At 33.8% G+C, this 19,434-nt stretch overlaps 1 protein-coding gene across 6 annotated transcripts in view; it reads left to right on the top strand.

Moving 5' to 3' along the window:
• Window positions 1-19,434, top strand: part of PIK3C2A (phosphatidylinositol-4-phosphate 3-kinase catalytic subunit type 2 alpha) — a 140,803-nt gene that overhangs the window by 108,931 nt on the left and 12,438 nt on the right. For all 6 annotated transcript variants that reach the window (XM_056802194.1, XM_056802195.1, XM_056802196.1 and 3 more), the window contains 5 exons: window positions 3,523-3,652; window positions 11,560-11,696; window positions 13,694-13,863; window positions 14,522-14,678; window positions 15,662-15,771. In XM_056802194.1, coding sequence (XP_056658172.1) covers window positions 3,523-3,652; window positions 11,560-11,696; window positions 13,694-13,863; window positions 14,522-14,678; window positions 15,662-15,771 — 704 coding nt within the window. The remainder of the gene's footprint in view (window positions 1-3,522; window positions 3,653-11,559; window positions 11,697-13,693; window positions 13,864-14,521; window positions 14,679-15,661; window positions 15,772-19,434) is intronic.

Below are 19,434 nucleotides of genomic sequence, written 5' to 3'. Positions count from 1 at the left end.
GAATATGCAAAGATATTAACAGCTTCTTTTGAAGTAGCAAAGAATAAGAATCTGAAAAAGTATCCATCAATTTAGGGAATGGATTGACAAATTATGGTATATAAATATCATGAAATTCTGTTTCAGTATTAGAAATATGGTAAGGGATGGTTTCAGAGAAACCTGGGAAAATGTGTGAATTGATCCAGAGTAAAGGGAATAAATTATGCAGTGACAATATTTTACAGCAAACAACTTTGAAAAAATTAGAAACTTGAAAAAAAATTTATAGCAGTTGTCCCCAGCAAAGGTGTCATTTCTCAAATATATAGAGAATTGTGTCAAATTTATGAGAATTAAAAGCATTCTCCAATTGCCAAATGGTCGATATGAAGAGGCATTCTTACATGAAGCAATTAAAGCTATCTTTAGTCATAGAAAAATACTCCAAATCACTATTAATTAGAAGAATGCAAATTAAAGCAACTCCAATGTACCATCTTACACCTTTCAGACTGACTAAAATGACCAAAAATTGTTGAGAGGGAATGTATAGAAAAATACAACCCTAAATATACTGTTGGTGGAGCTATAAACTTATACAACCATTCTGAAAAGCAGTTTGGAATCATGCCCACATGGACATAAAACTGCATGCCTTTTGACTCAACAATACCATTACTAGGTCTGTCTCCAAAAGAGAGCAGAGACAGGGGGAAAGAACCTCCTCATACCAAAATATTTATTGCAGCTCTTTTTGTGGTGGTAAAGAACTGGATACTAATTGGATGTCCATCAATTGAGAAATGGCTGAACAAGTTGTGTTATATGATTTAGTGGAGTACTATTACAGCATAAGAAATGACAAACAAAATGGTCACCAAATAAACTGGAAAGACTGATGTGAAGTGAACAGAACCAGGAGAACATTGTACATAGTAATAGCAATAAAGTATGATGATCAATTGTAAATGAATTAACTATTATCAGAAATGAAAGGATCCAGAATGACTCCAAGGGACTCATGTTGAAAAAGGTTATCGACTACTATAGAAGGAATTGACTAGCCTGAATGCATATTGAAGCATCCCATTCTTTTTTGTTTGTTTGTTTTTTGTTTGTTTGTTTTTTCCTTTTAAACATTATTTTATTTGGTCGTTTTTCAAACATTATTCATTGGAAGAAAAGATCATTTTCTTTTCCTCTCCCCCCTCCCACCCCCCGCACCCCTCCCATAGCCAAAGCACAATTCCACTGGGTATCACATGTGTCCTTGATCTGAACCCATTTCCATGTTGTTGGTATTTGCATTAGGGTGTTCATTTAGAGTCTCTCCTCAATAATATCCCCTCAACCCCTGTAGTCAAGCAGTTGCCTTTCCTCGGTGTTTTAACTCCCACAGTTTGTCCTTTGCTTTTGGATATTGAAGCATCCCATTCTTAACTTTATTTACTCTGTAAATTTTTCTCTAGTGTAAGTGATATGTGTCTTCTTTCATAACATGATGAATATGAAAATATATATTATATAATAACACGTTATATCAATCATTATCATTACCTGCCATCTTGGGGAATGAGGAGGGGGAAAACGTGGATTGAAAAATGTCAGAAAATGATTTATTGAAAATTGTATTGATGTAATTTGGAAAAAATAAAATTTTTAAAAGAATTAGAAACACTAATTATCAACCATAATTCCAGAGGACAAATGATGAAACATTACCCATCTCCTGCACTTAGAGTACAGAATGAGACAATCATAAATTTCTGTGCCTACAGGAAGAATTTCTTTCAGTATTCTCATTGAGCATCATCATTAAGTCAAACTGACGTGTTTCTCTTCTATTTTTCTCATGTGGATTATTAGATTGATCTGTTTTATGCATATCAATTACATTAAGTAAGTTTTCTGTTTCAGAAATTTGATCTTTATAGTGTTATCTGTGAAGAACACTTGGAGAATCTTACTATCAATTGGGTATTCTTTTGTTTGAATTATTCCAAGAGATTTTAATCTGACAAGAAGAAAAGATGTTAGATGTACATAACTTCAAATAATCAAAACCACATTTTAGTAAGAGCTAAAATTACAAGTAACCCAAAGTAGTAGAATGATGGATGCTAAACATTAGCTAACTTCATCCAATTTCCTTTGAATTCTGTGCATTTGTATTCAGAAGGTAGGAGAAATTCTTGAGATGGTCGTGTATCAAGATTGAGAAATAGTAAGTGGATAGTGCTTAAGATGCTAAAATAAGAGGAAGACCTTCTGCATGAAGAGGTAGAGCCTCCTTGGAGAAATATATAAACAATAGTTATACAACACAGGAAGTCATAAGGCGGGTTGTGTTTTTAGAACTAGAAGGGAATTAGAGACCATCAGGTTAAAACCCTTAATCAAAACCTCATGGGTGGGGACCTGAAGATATAGAAATATCTTTCCTAAGGTTATAGAGTAAGTTGAATAACTAGGATTTGAACCAAGGTCATCTGTTTCTAAATTGTTTTTTTCTATTACATTACAGTGAAATTATATACTTTTTACTTATGCCACAGTACTTTACAGGAGCTGTTGTAAATTATCATAAATTTAGAGCTAAATAAGAATTTGAAGGTCAACTAGTTCAACGCCCTCATTTAAAGATGAGGAAACTGAAACCCAGAAATTAATTAACTTTCCAAGGGCTTTGGACTTCCGAGACAGAATACTTTGTACTACACCAATTGTAGTAATTAATCAGTAATTTTGACCAGGAAATTTTATGCACTTGGAGGTTGGGAAGTACGTTACATTCTTATATCAGAGAAGCCCTTAGAAATAATGCTTGGTCCTTTAGTAAGGACCTATGGAATGCATTTTTGTTGTGTTTTTAAAAAATGCTTGAACTTTAGTCATAGGTCTCATCCTTTACTGCTCCCTCATCCATATACGAAGCCACAATTTTTTTATCTCATTTTTTCCACTCAATTTTGTTTTTTCTTATTTTTCCATTTATAACAAGGGATCATATATCCATGAGTAATTTTTAGATTGGACTATGGGGAGTTGCACAGATTTTCCTGGCTTTAATTTTGAAGTTATCAACAATAATTGTCAACAAAAATAATTTAGGAGGGAAGAAACAAAACCTTCACCCTCAAATTCTAGGTGTTTAACAGGAGAGAACCAAATATTAATAAGCAACAAAAAGCAAAGATGAAGGCTTTTGTGAGTTTTTAAGATGTTTTTGCATATTAAGAAAATCATTAATAGGAAATTATGGATTGAAATAGGCAAATAATTGCTTGCATTATTTGTCAGGTCACGTAAATCTAGATTATGCTACTTATATGCTGACATCTATAAGTGATATAGAAGAATTAATGAGATTTCTATACTCTCTTTTTCTCTTCTTCTATTGCCCTTTGAATAATTGTTAAAAGTCCTGAAGAAAAGCCTATTTTTTAAAAAACAACTTCTAAGTGAATTTTTGTCAGCTTTTAAAGAGTGTAATCATTAAGACTTCTAAAAGAGTGGTCCTTTATTTCTTTTCATTTTAAGGTTGGTGAAGATCTACGGCAAGATATGTTGGCTTTACAAATGATAAAGATTATGGATAAGATCTGGTTAAAGGAGGGACTGGATCTGAGAATGGTCATTTTCAAGTGTCTTTCAACAGGCAAAGATAGAGGTGAAATTACTGTTTATATCTGGTTTCCAATTTTCCCATTTCTGTGTGCTCACATCAAGATTTCATTTATCTTTTATATTAGTCTTTTTTTCTTTATGTTAGATTTATTTTGACCAAAGAAATATAAAGCAGGTAGGATCTCTTTAATAAAAACTGTTTGAGTAGTAGCATGTTTAGCCCACTGAAATGTAATATATTTTCTTAGACTTTTGTACTCAGTTTTATATTTACTAGTTGAATTAATTTTTGACATGATCTGTACAAAAGAAATATTAGTTTTGGTCAATCTTCTTACATCAAGGATGAACTTCATTTTCTTTTTACTGCTTAAACTTTTACTAATCTTTTTCTAAGATTTTAAAATTTTACTAAATCTTTGCCTAATGTTTTTTTCCAAACAATAAAACACAACCTCTGTTATAGTTCTGAAAGAATCTGATCCTGAAAGTTTAAGCATATTTCTCCTTCACTAGCATCTTTAAACTTTTTCTTTTTTTATTCTTTTTTCCTCAAAAATGCATATTTCCTTTGGCTTATTAGTTCTCTTCCTTGACTCTGTTATCATCTATACCTAATTATTTCTTTTTAATACCACATTTCTTGAGTTGATTGATCTATACCTACTACTTTCTGTCTATGCATTTTTTAAATCCCATGAAATCTATCATCTCCTGTCTCTCACTGCAGAAGTTGTACTCTCAGTGGTACTAGTTATCAAATCCATTTACATTTTCTATTCTCATTCTCCATGTTCTGTCATTAACAATGAATATAATTGACAGCTCTTAATTCTAGAAATTATCCTTATCTTTTCTGATACTGGTGTCTGGATACTTTTCCTATCTTTCTCTTCATTCTGTCTCTTGTACTGTGTTCTTTTTCTCCTCATGTCTTGAGAATATGGAAATTTCTAAAGCTTCAAGTCTTTTTTTGCTTTGATAAGGCTCTTAGACATAATACATTATCTCACAGGGTTATATACACATTTAAGTGAGGCAGTGTATGGATACAACCATAAATACAGCTATCATTTAAAGTACCTTCTTACTTGCTAGGTTAAATTAAAGTGTAGTTAGAATTTCCTTCAAGGAAGTTAATAAAACGGAGACAGGTTGTAAACACAGCTAAGACACACAACTACATTGTTGTTATTCAGTTGTGTCTGACTCTACGCGACCCTGTGGATCAGTACACCAAAGTACACCCTGTGGAAAGTACACCAAACATTCCATGATGTTTTCTTGGCAAAGATACTGAAGTGATTTGCCATTTCCTTCTCCTATGGATGAAGACAAATAGACATTAAATGACCTTCCCAGGATCACTCAGCTAATAAGTACCTGAAGCCATATTTGAACTCAGGTTTTCTTGACTCTAGGCCTAGCACTCTATCCACTGAGCCACTAGCTGCTTCTAACACAGATAGCTACAATATATAAATACATTAGAGAATTACAAAATAAAGTGTAGGTGTGAGGGGAAGGGTGTTGGCTACTTGGGAAGGAGAAGTAGACTAGGCATGGAAAACTTTGGAGGAGATGGGATTTGATTTACATTTTAAAGGATGGGTGGGAAATTAAAATAAAAGAAAAGGACTTAGATCATTTAATTAATAAGATACATCACTGTGCAAAGGCATAGTAGAATCAGATCATAGAACTTATTTGGGAGGGAGGGGCAGAGAATTGTCCAATTTGGTTAAAGTCTAGAATGTAGAGTCTATAAAAAATTCAAAATTCAGCTTGAAAAGTAGGGTGGTGCTATGTTGTAGAGAGACTGAAATGTCAGACCAAAAGAGATTGGATTTTGTGTGGAAGGTAATAGGGAAGCATTGTTTTTTGTTTTTTTTAAACAGAGGAGTCTTCCAACCAGATCTATGTATAAGAAACATTATTCTAGTAGCATAATGTAGGATTGAAAGTAGGAAATGCTGCTAGAAGACTATTTTAGGATAGTTCTGAAAAATAAATATGTGGATTTATACAGGAGTAGTGACACTGGGATTAATAAAAATGGAATATATGTAAGAGATGATGCAGAGATTAAATAAAAAACATGGTAACTGGTTGATTCTTCCTTTCTCCTTTACCTCATGTCCAAGTATAACCTCAAAATTATGACAGTGAGACTGAATTATAGTGTCAGAGACAGAAATAGCAAATTCAGGAGGAGGAGCAGACTTTAGGTGAAAAGATGATGAATTCTGCCGAAATCCCTTGGAGAAAGAAATGGCCAACCACTTCAGTTTGATATCTATTTAATTTGAACTGTCATTTGGAAACATTTGAAGATGGCCTAATTGCTTTTGTAGATATGCACCTGGAGTGCAGAAGAGAGGCCAGCACGTGACAGATTTGGTAAGCAGTTGTATAAACATGTATCATGGAGGTATGATGAAATTACCAAGACGAGGAGTGAGGGCAAGGAAGAGAAGAGGTCAAAGACAAAACCTAATAAAATATAAATTTGAGAGCAGAGGCTGTTTTTATTTTTGTCTTTGAATTTCTAGCATGTAATACGTTTGCCTATTTGGGCACTTAATTTAATATCCTGCAAATTTGCTGAATTTATACATTGTTTTAGTTAGTTTTTGGTTGACTTTAGAATTCATTAGACTATCAAATCATCTGCTTAAAGCAGTAATTTTGTTTCCTGTTTGCCCATGTTATTACCTTAATTTCTTTTTTTGTCCTATTGCTATAGTTAGCATTTCTAACTCTATGTTAAATGGTAGAGGTGATAATGGACACCTTTGTTGCCTTTTCCCTAATCATTTTGGAAAGGCCTGTAACTATTCTCCATTACATATAATGTTTGTTCTTAACTTTTAAAAAATATTACTTAATATAATAGATATTTAATAAATATTTATAAAACTGAACTTGGGAACATCTATAGTTGGGAGTGGAAAGAGGATGAGAATATAGCCAAATAAGGAAACAAACTAGAAGCAAAGAGATTAGAGGAGAATACAATGTTGTGTCTTTGAAGTTAACTGAAGAGATAGTCAGAAAAAAAGAGTCAGTAGTACCAAAAACATTAATTAAATGTCTTCTACATTCCAGGCACTGTACCAGAGCTGGGAATAAAAGGACAAAAATTAAACAGTTCCTTTTTTAAAAGAGAGTAAATTCCACCAGGGAAGAGAATAGGTACATAAACACATAGATATGAAACATAGACACATAGATACAAACATAAATACAGGGTAATCTTGGGAAAGAGAAACTAATAAGTAGAGAAATCAGGAAAAGCCCTTTAAGCTGAGCTTTCTTTGAAAAAATTAGAGTTTGTGAGAGGCAGTCGCCAAGTATTCATTAGGTGTCTACTATCTGTGTTCCAAAGAATGGTGCTAGGCTCTAGGAATAAAAGTACAAAAATGGGGGGCAGCTGGGTGGCTCAGTGGATTGAGAGCCAGATCTAGAGATGGGAGGTCATGGGTTCAATCTGGCCTCAGACACTTCCTAGCTCTGTGACCCTGGGCAAATCACTTATCCCCCATTGCCTAGCCCTTACCACTCTTCTACGTTGGAACCAATACACAGTATTGATTCTTAGTCAGAAGGTAAGGGTTTAAAAAAAAAGTACAAAAAAAATTAAACAATATGCAAATGGAGTTTTCTTCACTATATACATCATAGATATAAAGCTAACAAAGACATACATACACACACACAAAATGCCTTTAAATACAAGATATTATAGGAGGGAGACCACTATCATCTGGGAAGAGCATAAAAGGCTTCATGTAGAACATGGTATCTGAGCAGCATCTTAAGAAAAAATAGGGACTTTAAGGTGGAGCTAAGTAAGGAATGTATTTCAGAAGGATGGCCAGTGTTGTGAGTGAAGAGCAAAGAAATAACCAATTTGATTGGACTTTAGAATGAAGGAAAGAGTAATGTTCAACAAAATGGATAGGTAGGATTGAACCAGGTTGTATAGGACTTTAGAAGCTAAATGTACTATGTATATTTTATTCCAGAGGCATTAGGAAGCTATTGGAATTGCTTAAGTAGATGAATCACGTAATAAAATCTATGCATTAGGAAAAATACATCAGAAACAATGTCTGCCAAGTCATTAAACATTTATTAAATACCTATACTATATTTCAGGTACTATGTTATGTAAGAAATAAATATACCTACCCAGTTATTAATTTTTATAAAGTTTATTAGAAAGGATAGATAAAAGAATAAAAAATGAAATAAGAAGTACAAAAATAAAAAAATCTTATGTGTATAAAATCCTGAGTAAAAAAATAAACATGTAAACAAGTTCTTGAATCACAGCAAGGCTCTGTTACAGTTATTTATGTCCCATAAGCCTGTAGGACAATAGCAACAATATAGCACTTTACCCATTTTGCAGCCAGGACTACAGAAAATTGCTGAACTAAGAGAGAAAAGACTAAGTTTCAGCAGCAAATGGGAAAAATCATTCCCTGGTCTGATTTTACCTTCACTGTCAGAGATAGGGGGAACCAGGATGATAGCCAAACTGAGGTACTTCACTCAGAATATTGCTCATGGAGTGTGGTACAAGGGAGTCCTGCATCTTAACATATGTCAAGTGCTACAATCTTGATTCTCAGACTAAGTTCAAGTCCTTTTGTATTGGCATAGAAATTCAACAATCCTCCCTGAATTGGATTTGGTCTGTTTTGTCCTCGTGCTACTTGGCACTATATATTGGCTCTTTTGTTCCCTTCTCCTGGAATCGGATACAATCTTTAAACAAAGACCCATAAGATTTATCAATAAATGACAGGTTTCCATAGTCTAAAGCTTTTAGGTATGCATACTAGGGCTAATAGACACTAAACTTATACTGTAAACTTTATCCTTCAAGGCAAAAAACATTAATACTGATTTCATGTACTTCAAGTATCACCAAGGATAGGGAAAAAAAAGAAAGAAAAAAATCATATATCCTATTACAAACATAAAGAAGAGAAAAAAAATTTTTTTAATCTTAATTTTACAATTTATTTTCCATGTGGCAATGCGTTAGCCAAGCAGAGGCACAACACAAAAGGTGCTCACTTAAAAATGAGATTTATATCCCTCTTAACTTGGCCAGAATCCACAGTGTGAGTGTACATAATTTTTTCACCAGGTAAAAAGCCTTTTAAAAACAGTAGTACAACAACGAATACAGATTCTAAGTAGTACCAAAAGTAATATTTATATAATGCTTTAAGTTTTGCAATGTGCTTAATATAGAATCTCTTAATTTTCAGGATAATCCTAGGAGATAGGTGCTGTTATTGTCCCCTTTTTGTAGATTAGTGATCTGAGATTGAGAGAACTGAGGGACTTAACCAAGATCACACAGTTTGTAAGTTTCTGAAGTGGGGTTCAAGCTCAGGCCTTAACACTCTATCCAGTCTATATTCACTACACCCAGCAGAAATAGGGAAATTACAAAGATGGGGAGTTCTGTTATTATTGAGTTTGCCTAACTAAAAATACATAAAAGAGGAATCATTCCCTAGGTCAAGTTCCTTTTGGGGGCAAGAGGAAATAAGATTCAAGAAGTGTTCAGCTAAGTGAGTAGAAAATGAAAGGAGAGGCAGGTAAGTATCACAGTGGATAGTATACCAGGTGTGGATTTGGGAAGACCTACTTCAAATCTGGCTTCATATACTTCTTACTGTATAACCCTGGGAAAGTACTTGTCACTCTTCTGTTAGAATTAATTCTAAGACAGTAGTAATGGTTTTTAATTTTTAAAAAAAATTTTAAGTGGGGAGAGTAATGATGCTGAGAAGTTTTGAGGAATGACAGAAAACAGTTAATGCTTTAGTCTCAATAAAATTAGGCTTTTAGGAAGTGGTATATTATGGGATGAAATTGAACATTTTAATTTGGAAGACGGGAAAACACACTTTAAAATTGCCCCTCCCCAGTACAACAACTATCACTTCTTCCTATAATGCCTAATTTTCACTGATACAGTGAGATATGATATGATTACATACATAATGCTTTAATGCTTTGCAACAATCTATTATAGTATTGGAAAGAGTTGTGGAAATAGTATTCATACTATTAAAAATCAGATAAATGAAGGAAAAGCATTTATTAAGTATTTCTTCTATACCTAGGCATGGAGGATATAGATAACATTGAGATAATCTTGTCCTAGGAGCTTATATTTTAATGCATATAAAGGGGAAGCTGCTGGGAAAGTATTTTGTGGACTAGGAAGTTACAGGAATGGTGAATGGAGTTCTGTTAGTCAAATGTTTACTTTTCCAAGGAGTGTTAGTAGGGCTTTGGTTAAAATGTGCAGAGCATAAAGTGGGGGGAGTGGTATATATAACATGCAGCTGCAGGGCAAATAGCTACAAGGTAAGCATGTTGGAAAGTTAGAACTATGGTCAGGTAGTCTGGATCCAACTAAATATAATGACCTATGAAAATTTGTACTCACTAATCAGAACAGTTTTACCAGGTATCAGACATTCCAGAGCTTGGTAGATTAAGTTCCTGAGTCCTGGTCTCTTTAAGTCTGATGGAACTAGCTACAAAGTTGCAACAAGATGCCTGGGATGTGTACATGGAAACTTGGGTCTTTGGAAAAATTGAAGTCATTATTTGAAATGGAATAAAAAGCATGTGATTGAAAAGAAAATATTACTTCAGTAAAATAATTATCTTTCAGAAGTTCTCACAGACCATCCAACTGATAGGTTTTTCAGTATCTTAATTTTCATTAAAATATTTTAAAAGATTTAATTAGTAACAAACCACAACAAAAATAATTTTGATTATACTTCTACTATGATCTAGAAAATCTTTTAATTTTACATGATAGCTACATGCCAGTATATAATATACTAAATTCAGTCATCTTTTAGATATCTCCTCCTATTGGACACTCTCTCTTCACTTGACTTCAATGACATTAGTCTTCAGTTCTCCCTCAACTTCTGGAACCACTTTTCTGTTGTCTTTATTTACTCTTCATTCTTTCCCCAGTCTCTTGTTTCTCACAAGTTTGGATTTTGCCCTCTTTTCTTTTCCTCTGTCATTTCAGTTGCTGCCTCTATCCAGATGACTCCCAGATCTATAACTAGCCATAACCTGTCTTCTGAGTGCCAGATCTATGTCTACAATTATCTTCTGGACATTTCTGTGTGGACATCTTACCCTCAAACTCACGTTTTTTACCTCCAATTTCTCCTCGATTATCTTATTTTCATCTGTGAAATTTTTCACCCTTTCCTTTGGGGTTATCTTGTATTCCTTTTCCCCTGCATTAACTTCATATCCCATCAGTTACCAAGGCCTGTTTCATTTACATTTTGTTTCCCTACATTGAAATCTATCCCTATCACCACCAAATATCACCTGCCTGGTCTAATGTTTACTCTCTTCCTCTATCTGTCCTCCTTTTAATGTCACTGCCCGAGTAATCTTTCTCTTTTGTAAATCTAGTCTTGTCACTATTCAAAAACATTTAGTGGATTTGTTTCTTCCTCAGTAAAATTAAAACTTTTTTTTTTTCTTTCAGTGCCATCTACAGTGTGGTGCTCCTGTCTTGCTAGTCTAATATCATTCCCTTCTATGTATTCTCTAATTCTGCCAAACTTAAGCATACTATATACTCTCCTGATCCATTCTTTTGCTTCCAGTCTCTCTTATTGCAGGAATACTCTCTTTTTTCTTGTCAAATTTCTACCCATCCTTTAAAACCCAGCTCAAAGCTATGAATCCTTTCATGGATCCCTTCTTCCCTAATGCCTTTTCTCCTCAGACCTTGCATGGCATATTTTAGAACTATTTATTGTGTATCACATTTATCTTTTTTACTCTAATTACTCCCCTGCCAAACTATAGTTTCTTAAGATCAAATGAGTGTCCTCACTCCTAATTATTTGCTTTCATTAAATAAAGGCATGGTGGAACTTGTACCTGCTTCAGATACACTCAGGAAAATCCAAGTAGAATATGGAGTGACAGGATCCTTTAAAGATAAACCACTTGCAGAATGGCTGAGGAAGTATAATCCCTCTGAGGAAGAATATGAAAAGGTAATGAATTTTTACCTTAATTCTGAATATTTTGACCAGAAATTCATCATTTCCATTTTTAAAATATTTAATCACCAAAAGCAAATAAATGATCAGGGAAATGTTATCATTGTCTGACTTTTTATTTTTTATGGTATGTAATTGTACAATAAAGGTGTTTTTAAAGCCCCTTTTTTCTAAATCTGTAATCTTTTGATTTTTATTAGGAAAAGTAAATATCAGTGTTTTGAACTAATTGGTGTGAAAATTAGAAAACTTTAAAATGTTAATACTGGCAATTCTCAGTTTTTGCTTCTTCAAATTTTGCCTAGCTACTCATTTGATGGTGCCTAAAAAAAAGTAGCATTTTACTTTTCCATATGTTGTTCTTTTGGTCAATTTCAGTAGCTCTCAGTTTTCCCTGTCTCTAGTAAGGTGATAGCACCATTTTATCTTATTAACACAGGAGCACCATCTAGCGATTTCAGTAGATAATTGCAGAAGGTCTTTCCAACTTTTTAAAGTAACTTTTAAAAGTCACTTTTGCTTTCTAATGTGGTTCCACATTGCAATGGAAAGCAGAAAACTGTCTTTCCTATTTTTGATTTCTCTGTGGATTTCAGTAAGTTGCTTGCCACCATCACCATAAAATAGAATTAATTAATGTAAGTGTGCCCTCTTATGCACTTGAGGATTTTATGTGCCATACAAAATTTATGCTCAGTTTGGAGTCTTAAATGTTCAATGACTCCTACATATGGACTGAAGATTTAGTGTCAAGAGAAAAAACTAAAGATAAATAAATTTACCAAAAGAATTGCATATCTCCTTATTTCCCTTTTTGTAAAAATGTAAGTAATACATGACTATATAGGACAGTTTGGACTGGCATTTGCATGGCTTTATGATATCAAGAAACTTGTCTCACAATGACTACAAATGCCAGATAAGTACTATGATTTTTAAAAATGCTGGTCTCATTTTTTCCTTTTTTAAAAAAATCCTTATCTTCTGTCTTAAATTTGATCCTAAATATCAGTTCCAATGCAGAAGAACAGTAAGAGCTAGATAATTGGGGTTAAGTGACTTGCCCAGGGTCACACAGCCAGGATGTATCTAAAGTCAGATTTGAAACTATGTCCTTCTGACTCCAGGTCTGGCTATTTATACACTGAGCCCTTTAGCTGCCCTTTATCTCATTACTTTCATTGTTATATGTTGTGAGATATAGATTGAGCTGATATTTAGTTTGATTTGAGGAGTTCTGAGACAAAAGGTACCTTTTGCCAAATGTAATGGTACCTCTTAATAGTCCTTGTTGCTGGGGTGTATGGTTTCTGGATTGCTTGAATTTGAGAATTCTTACCTATAGTAGGGCTAAAGCCAATCAGATGACCACACTTAAGTCCAGACCCAATATGGTGATTCCCCCTGGGAGTAGAGAGCACCAAACTGCCTAAAGAGAGGCAAATTGATCCAAGGTAGAAAAATGGAGCTGGTTAAAGCTTCCATGAAAGTTGGTATAGGAATTAGATGGGTAAGTAGCCACTGAATTTCTAACCTATGCAAAATAGAGAGACTAGGGCTCCAAAAAAAGTAAGAAAATTTGGAATATACTTTTCACCTTTTTCATGCCATGAAATTGACATGAAAATTGCCATAATTCATAAATGGCACATTGAAACAACAGTTAGCTGTCCAACTGCATAAGAAATTGCCAATGAATAGAAAACATCCTGTGTCAGAGATTAGATATCTGTAGGTGCTAGAGGAATTTCTGCTAATTAGAAGAAGGAAGGAATTGGTTGGGAAGAATTCAATTACATGTATATTAAAAATAGTTATATATATCTATTAAAACATTGACTTGAACATTACATGATATGGAACTTTGAGGAAACATAGGTTTGTTTGTTTTTTAATATAGGTGAATTATTCTTTGGCAAAGATACTTCAATAACACAATCATATAGTTTTTTCCCCCTAGTTGACAATAACTACAATTTTTCTTATTACAGGCTTCAGAGAATTTCATCTATTCTTGTGCTGGATGCTGTGTAGCCACCTATGTGTTAGGTATCTGTGATCGGCACAATGACAATATAATGCTACGAAGTACAGGACATATGTTTCACATTGACTTCGGAAAATTTTTGGGCCATGCACAAATGTTTGGTAGCTTTAAAAGGTTTGTTTAAATAAGAATTTTTAGAATCGAGACATTTAAAAATTATCACCCAAGCTTAGCCACTATTAAGTGGCTTATTGTTGGCATGATTATGAATTTAATGTTTGAGTTATGATGAATAGATAAGCTATGCTACTAAATCAGATTAAATAACTGGTTTTAAAGAATCCTGAGTTAATGATTTCTGATTAAACCCAGATAAATAAGCTTTCTACTTTTCCTGATTACTAATTATTTTTTAAGTTGACCCATTCTTTTTAATACTTTGTATAAACAGAATCTAGTTTGCATTTTGCAAGTTGTATGTACCTGTGGTTACACCTATATAATTTAATTTGTAGTTTTATAAAAATATAAACTCTAAAAAAATGCTACACTATTGTGTTTCATCCATCTGTGGGATGATATTATTGATTCATCAAAATACATAGGTTATTTCAATCACTTAACATTACTGTTTCATTTAATATATGAAAGACTAATTTAGATTGGTAGGGTCAGAACTGCTCAATGTTAAAGCCTAACAAGCAAGCTCCTTATCTTAGAGTTGTTGTTAATGGTTCAATATCATCTTGATTAATAATCATGTAGTTTCAATAGTATAATTTGAAAATCATTCTAAAATGTTTTCTGCATCTTTTGCTGTTTTTAAAAACAGAGATCGGGCTCCTTTTGTGCTAACCTCAGATATGGCATATGTCATTAATGGAGGTGAAAAGCCTACCATTCGTTTCCAGTTGTTTGTGGACCTCTGTTGCCAGGCCTATAACTTGATAAGAAAGCAAACAAACCTCTTCCTTAATCTTCTTTCACTGGTAACTTTGCTACTTTTTAAATATAAGATTTATGATTTTGGTATAAAATTTGAGAAAGTCACTAATGTGTCCTTAAATATTTGAAGGTAGGAATGGGAAGGAGTTGGACCTGAGGTGTTGTGAATATGGGGTACTTCTGGTGGAAACACAATCCACCAATGTTAATCATCAATGTTATAAATAAAAATTACTTTGGAGGCTTATTACTAGATTTATAAGCATTTATTAATAGAGACAATAGAAAAAAGAGGGGCTTTATAGCCTTTCTAGATTTAGGTTAAAAAAAATCTAGTCCTCTATTGCAGCCTGAGCACACCAGCCCAGAGACAGGTACTGGAGCAAAGAGACCTCTCTCCTTCTTGTACTCGTTTTTTAAACCTGTAAGTTTTCCCTTTCCTTGGCCAGTGACTTTCAAACATCAGCCATCTGCCCTTTCATGACAACATTATGCCAGGTTGTCAGATTGTCAAACATTACATGTGACTCTGTGACTCCTTTGTCCCAACACTGGGGTGCCAAGGGATGGAGATATTTTACTTCATACAGAAACCAACCTATAAGCTATGATCTTAGAGAATGTCCAGGGACACCAAAGTTATATAACTTGCCCTTAGTCACACCAGCTAGTCTAGTATCCTAGGCAGAAGGTGAATTTATAACATCAGACTCCAATGCTGGCCCATTGCCAAATATTGTAGGTTGACCAAAAGTGATATGGTAGCGAAAAAGAACTAAATTAGGAGCAAGGAGACTGGATTTCTGCTCTGGTTCTTACCTTGGTCAAATTTTGCTTAATCTCTACACTTCATTTGTAGAATGGAGTTGAACAAATGGTATCTAAGACCTCACTTTATAGCAAAAGTTAAAAAATATTTTTAAATTATGTTCTATTTGTGTCTTTTATTCTAAATGACTTGTAGTTTGAGTGGTTTTTAAAATTAACTTACCAGTTAGCTCAGACTTCCTTTATTTTGCTTCTATAGATGATTCCTTCAGGGTTACCAGAACTTACAAGCATTCAGGACTTGAAATATGTCAGAGATGCTCTTCAACCTCAAACTACAGATGCAGAAGCTACAATTTTCTTTACAAGGTATGTAATGCTTTTTTAAAAAATACAAATTTTTTTAAAATTTAAAAACAAAGATTGACATACTAGAGAAAGAACCAAAATCAATGCTTTCATTGATTTTACCCTAAGTGTACCTTAGTTTAAACAACCAAATACTACAAAGACCTTTTTACAGAAAAATAGGTACACTGGAAGATGCAAAAGAAAGAGTGTCTAGGCTCTGTCACTTACTACATGTTGAATGAGTCATTCAACTTTTGAGGGGACCTCAAGTTAGTCTTAAGTATAATAACACTGAATGACCTGAGATCCATTTCAGTACTAAATCCTAGAAGCCTTTTGTCTTTTAAATTTCAGGAACCAAAGGACAACTAAAATTTAGTTCTATTTATAAAAATTTTACAAATTACTTTTTAGATACTATCTCTTCACCCAAGTCAATATATTCTAATGCTTATTGTTCAAGGAATCTATAATTATACTGGTATTGGGTACTCTTTCCATTGATATAGGATACTATACCTTCTCCACTTAAATAGAAAGTATTCATTCGCTAAAGCCAAAAAAATGGATTATTCTGGTGATGATCTTATTCCACATTTAGCTGGGTTCATTTTTGGTGTGGTGCTATTTTAACATTTATCATGTAGAATAAGATGCCTATGACATTTTTAACTAAAATCTGCTGGTAACACAAAGCTGGGAGGCACACCTGACACTGATGAAATCAAGATCAAAAAAGATCTTAACTGACTAGAATATATTTAGCTAAATCTAATCAGTCAAAAGATTCAATTGGGATATATAGTATTATACTTAAGTTTAAAAAACAACACAAAACAAAAACACGAATACCACATGAAGAAGATATGTAACTGTTTGTAATAGACCTTTTGATTTTGGTGAACTATAAGTTCATTATGAGTCACAATGTAATATTACACCCTTAAAAGCTAATGTGATTTTGGGTGGCTGCTAGATTGTTCAGTGGATAGAGAGAACTAGGCCTAGAGACAGGAGGTCCTAGGTTCAAATCTGGCCTCATATACTTCCTAGCTGTATGACCCTGGGCAAGTCACTTAATTTTCCTTGCCTAGCCTTCTGCCTTGGAACTAATACTTGGTGTTGATTCCAAGATAAAAGGTAAGAGTTAAAAAAAAAAAGGCTAATGTAATCTCAGGCTGCATTAAAAGAATTATGGAGCCTAGTTGAGAAGGGCAAGTATGTATCCTGTCCTGGACAAATAACAAACTCATTTTATCAGTTAGCCAAGTTGGTGAAGAGTCTCAAGATCAATAGAAACTGAAGATGTTTAGCTGGTTTAAGAAGATTTGTCATATAGAGGAGGGTTAGACTAGTGCTGCTGCTGCTTCTTTTTTTTTTTAACTCTTTCTTTCTGTCTTAGAATGGATACAGCATATTAGTTCTAAGGCAGAAGAGCAGTAAGAGCTAGGCAATTAGGGGTTAGTGATTTGCCCAGGCTCAGAATTAGGAAGTGTTGGATCCAAAATTTAGAACTTTAGAGGTTTTCCATTAAAAATCAGTTGATCTCTTGTTGAAATATGAAAAGATTTTTGGTTAGGTCTCGGTTAGACTAGATGACCTTTGAAGTTCTTTCCCAACTCTGAGATTCTGTAGTTCTATGACTAGAGTTCACCAAACTTAGACTCAGAGCTTTTCTAATTTGGTAAGATCTGTCCAATACTTATGTTGGCCATAAGCTTCAAGAACTCAATATCACTCACATAACCACAAGGCACTGGAAGGTTTTGTAGGTATATGGTCTTTCTGGGCTGAGTGGAAGATCACAAACTTCAGCTTCTCTTACTTCAGGCCAATTAATCCTATTATCCTACTTTAGATACCAGTAATTATTTTCAGTGACTCCTCTGCTGTCAAAACTGTAAAAGTAGGCAAAATTTGTCTTTATCACCTTTTCTCTTAAGCTTTTCTCCTACCTTTTTACCTCCTGCTAGACCAGACACATGCTGCCTTAGTGCCCCATCTTCTTGGTCAATAATTATCTTTTCTCCTTTTTCTATCAGAATTCCTTCTGACCTTGCTTTGGTTTTCTAATGAAAGTATTTTTTAGTACAATGTGAATGAAGCTTAAGAAAATATTTATTGATGCCTTTAATTTTTAACATCTAGACTTTTTGGTGATACCTCCCCTTCCTCCCCCTCAGCCCAAAATACTTTTCAAATTGAATCCTACTCTGAAACAAAATCTGTTATGCTTTGTTTCACAAAAGTATTTAATAAAGTCACTCCTGTCTAACAATATATGTAATATTGAGCCCAAGTATTCTCCCATCTTTCTACGAAAGATCTTAGATTTCTCCTTACTCCACTTCATCTTCCATATTGATCTTCTGAAAGCCTAGGTCTGACCACAACATCCTATCCCTATTCAGAATTTCCAGTCACTGTTCATCATTTTCAGGGTCAAATATAAAATATTCTGGTTTTGAAGGCATTTCATAACCTGATCCCTTCTTACCTTTTTTGTCTTCTTATACCTTATTCTTCTCCACATACTCTATGATCTAGGGACACTGACCTCCTTACTCTCTTCCTTGCCACCTGACACTATCCAGACTCTATTCATTTTCATTGATTGCCCCTCATATTTGATCCTTCTAAGTTCTTCCTACTGACTTCACTGGCTTCCTTTAGATCTCAGCTAAAGTTCCACCTTATTCCTGAATCCTTTCCCAAACTCCTTAATAGTAGCACCTTCTCTCTCAGTTTTTCCTATCTGTATCTTTTTTGTGTAGAATTGTTTTTTGTATTGTCTCCACTATTAGACTGTGAGCTCCCTGAGACCAGGCTTAGTAATTTGCATGATTTGTGGCACATGGTATACACTTCATAAATGTTTGCTGATTCAAATCATTGACTTAACCAAAGGAGAAATGTATGGTTTTTTATCTGTTCTCTGGGACTTAAATCACCCATTTTTAGTTACACAAAGTTTGGATTCCTTTTAGAAATCTCTTCACTTACTTAGTTGGATTCATAAGTATTGTTTTCTTGGTTCTCCTTATTTTACTATAGATCATTTCATACAGATCTTCCCAGCTAGGTGGTATAGTCATAGAGCACTAGATGTTGGGAATCTAGATCACTTGAGTCTAAATCTTACCTCAGACCTTCTAAGCTGTATGACTTGGGCAAGTCACTCTCTCAACCTCAGTTTCATCATCTGTAAAAGCAGTTATTAATAGCATCTACCTTACAGAGCTGTTGTAAGGATGAAATGAGATAATGTATATAAATTGCTTTGCAACCCATAAAGTATTATATAAATAATGGACACCAAATCTTCCCTTGTTTCTCAGAAATCCTTATTTTTATTTCTTATATATAACAGCTTTTTAATCTTTTAATGCGTTCTAGTTGATGGGTATTCTCATTGTTTCCAATTCTGCACTACCGACAAGAATGCTTTTATTAATTTTTTGGTATATAATGAACATATTTTTGTTTTCCCTCATTAATTTTGGAAAAGAAATTAATCCCATTGAATTTCTAATTGTGGAATCAAATATTTTTTAAATAAAGGAACAACTACTAGCCTTTATTCCTGTTCACTTTACTAGGTAGTTAATATCCTAGTGAATAAAATAGATGGAATAAACATTGCGGCTTCATACTATTCATGTCCTATCATCCTCAGATACT

This window comes from Monodelphis domestica, chromosome 6, assembly GCF_027887165.1.
Source record: "Monodelphis domestica isolate mMonDom1 chromosome 6, mMonDom1.pri, whole genome shotgun sequence".
Classification (NCBI taxonomy): Eukaryota; Metazoa; Chordata; class Mammalia; order Didelphimorphia; family Didelphidae; genus Monodelphis; species Monodelphis domestica.
This window is presented reverse-complemented; position numbering and strand designations above follow the sequence as displayed.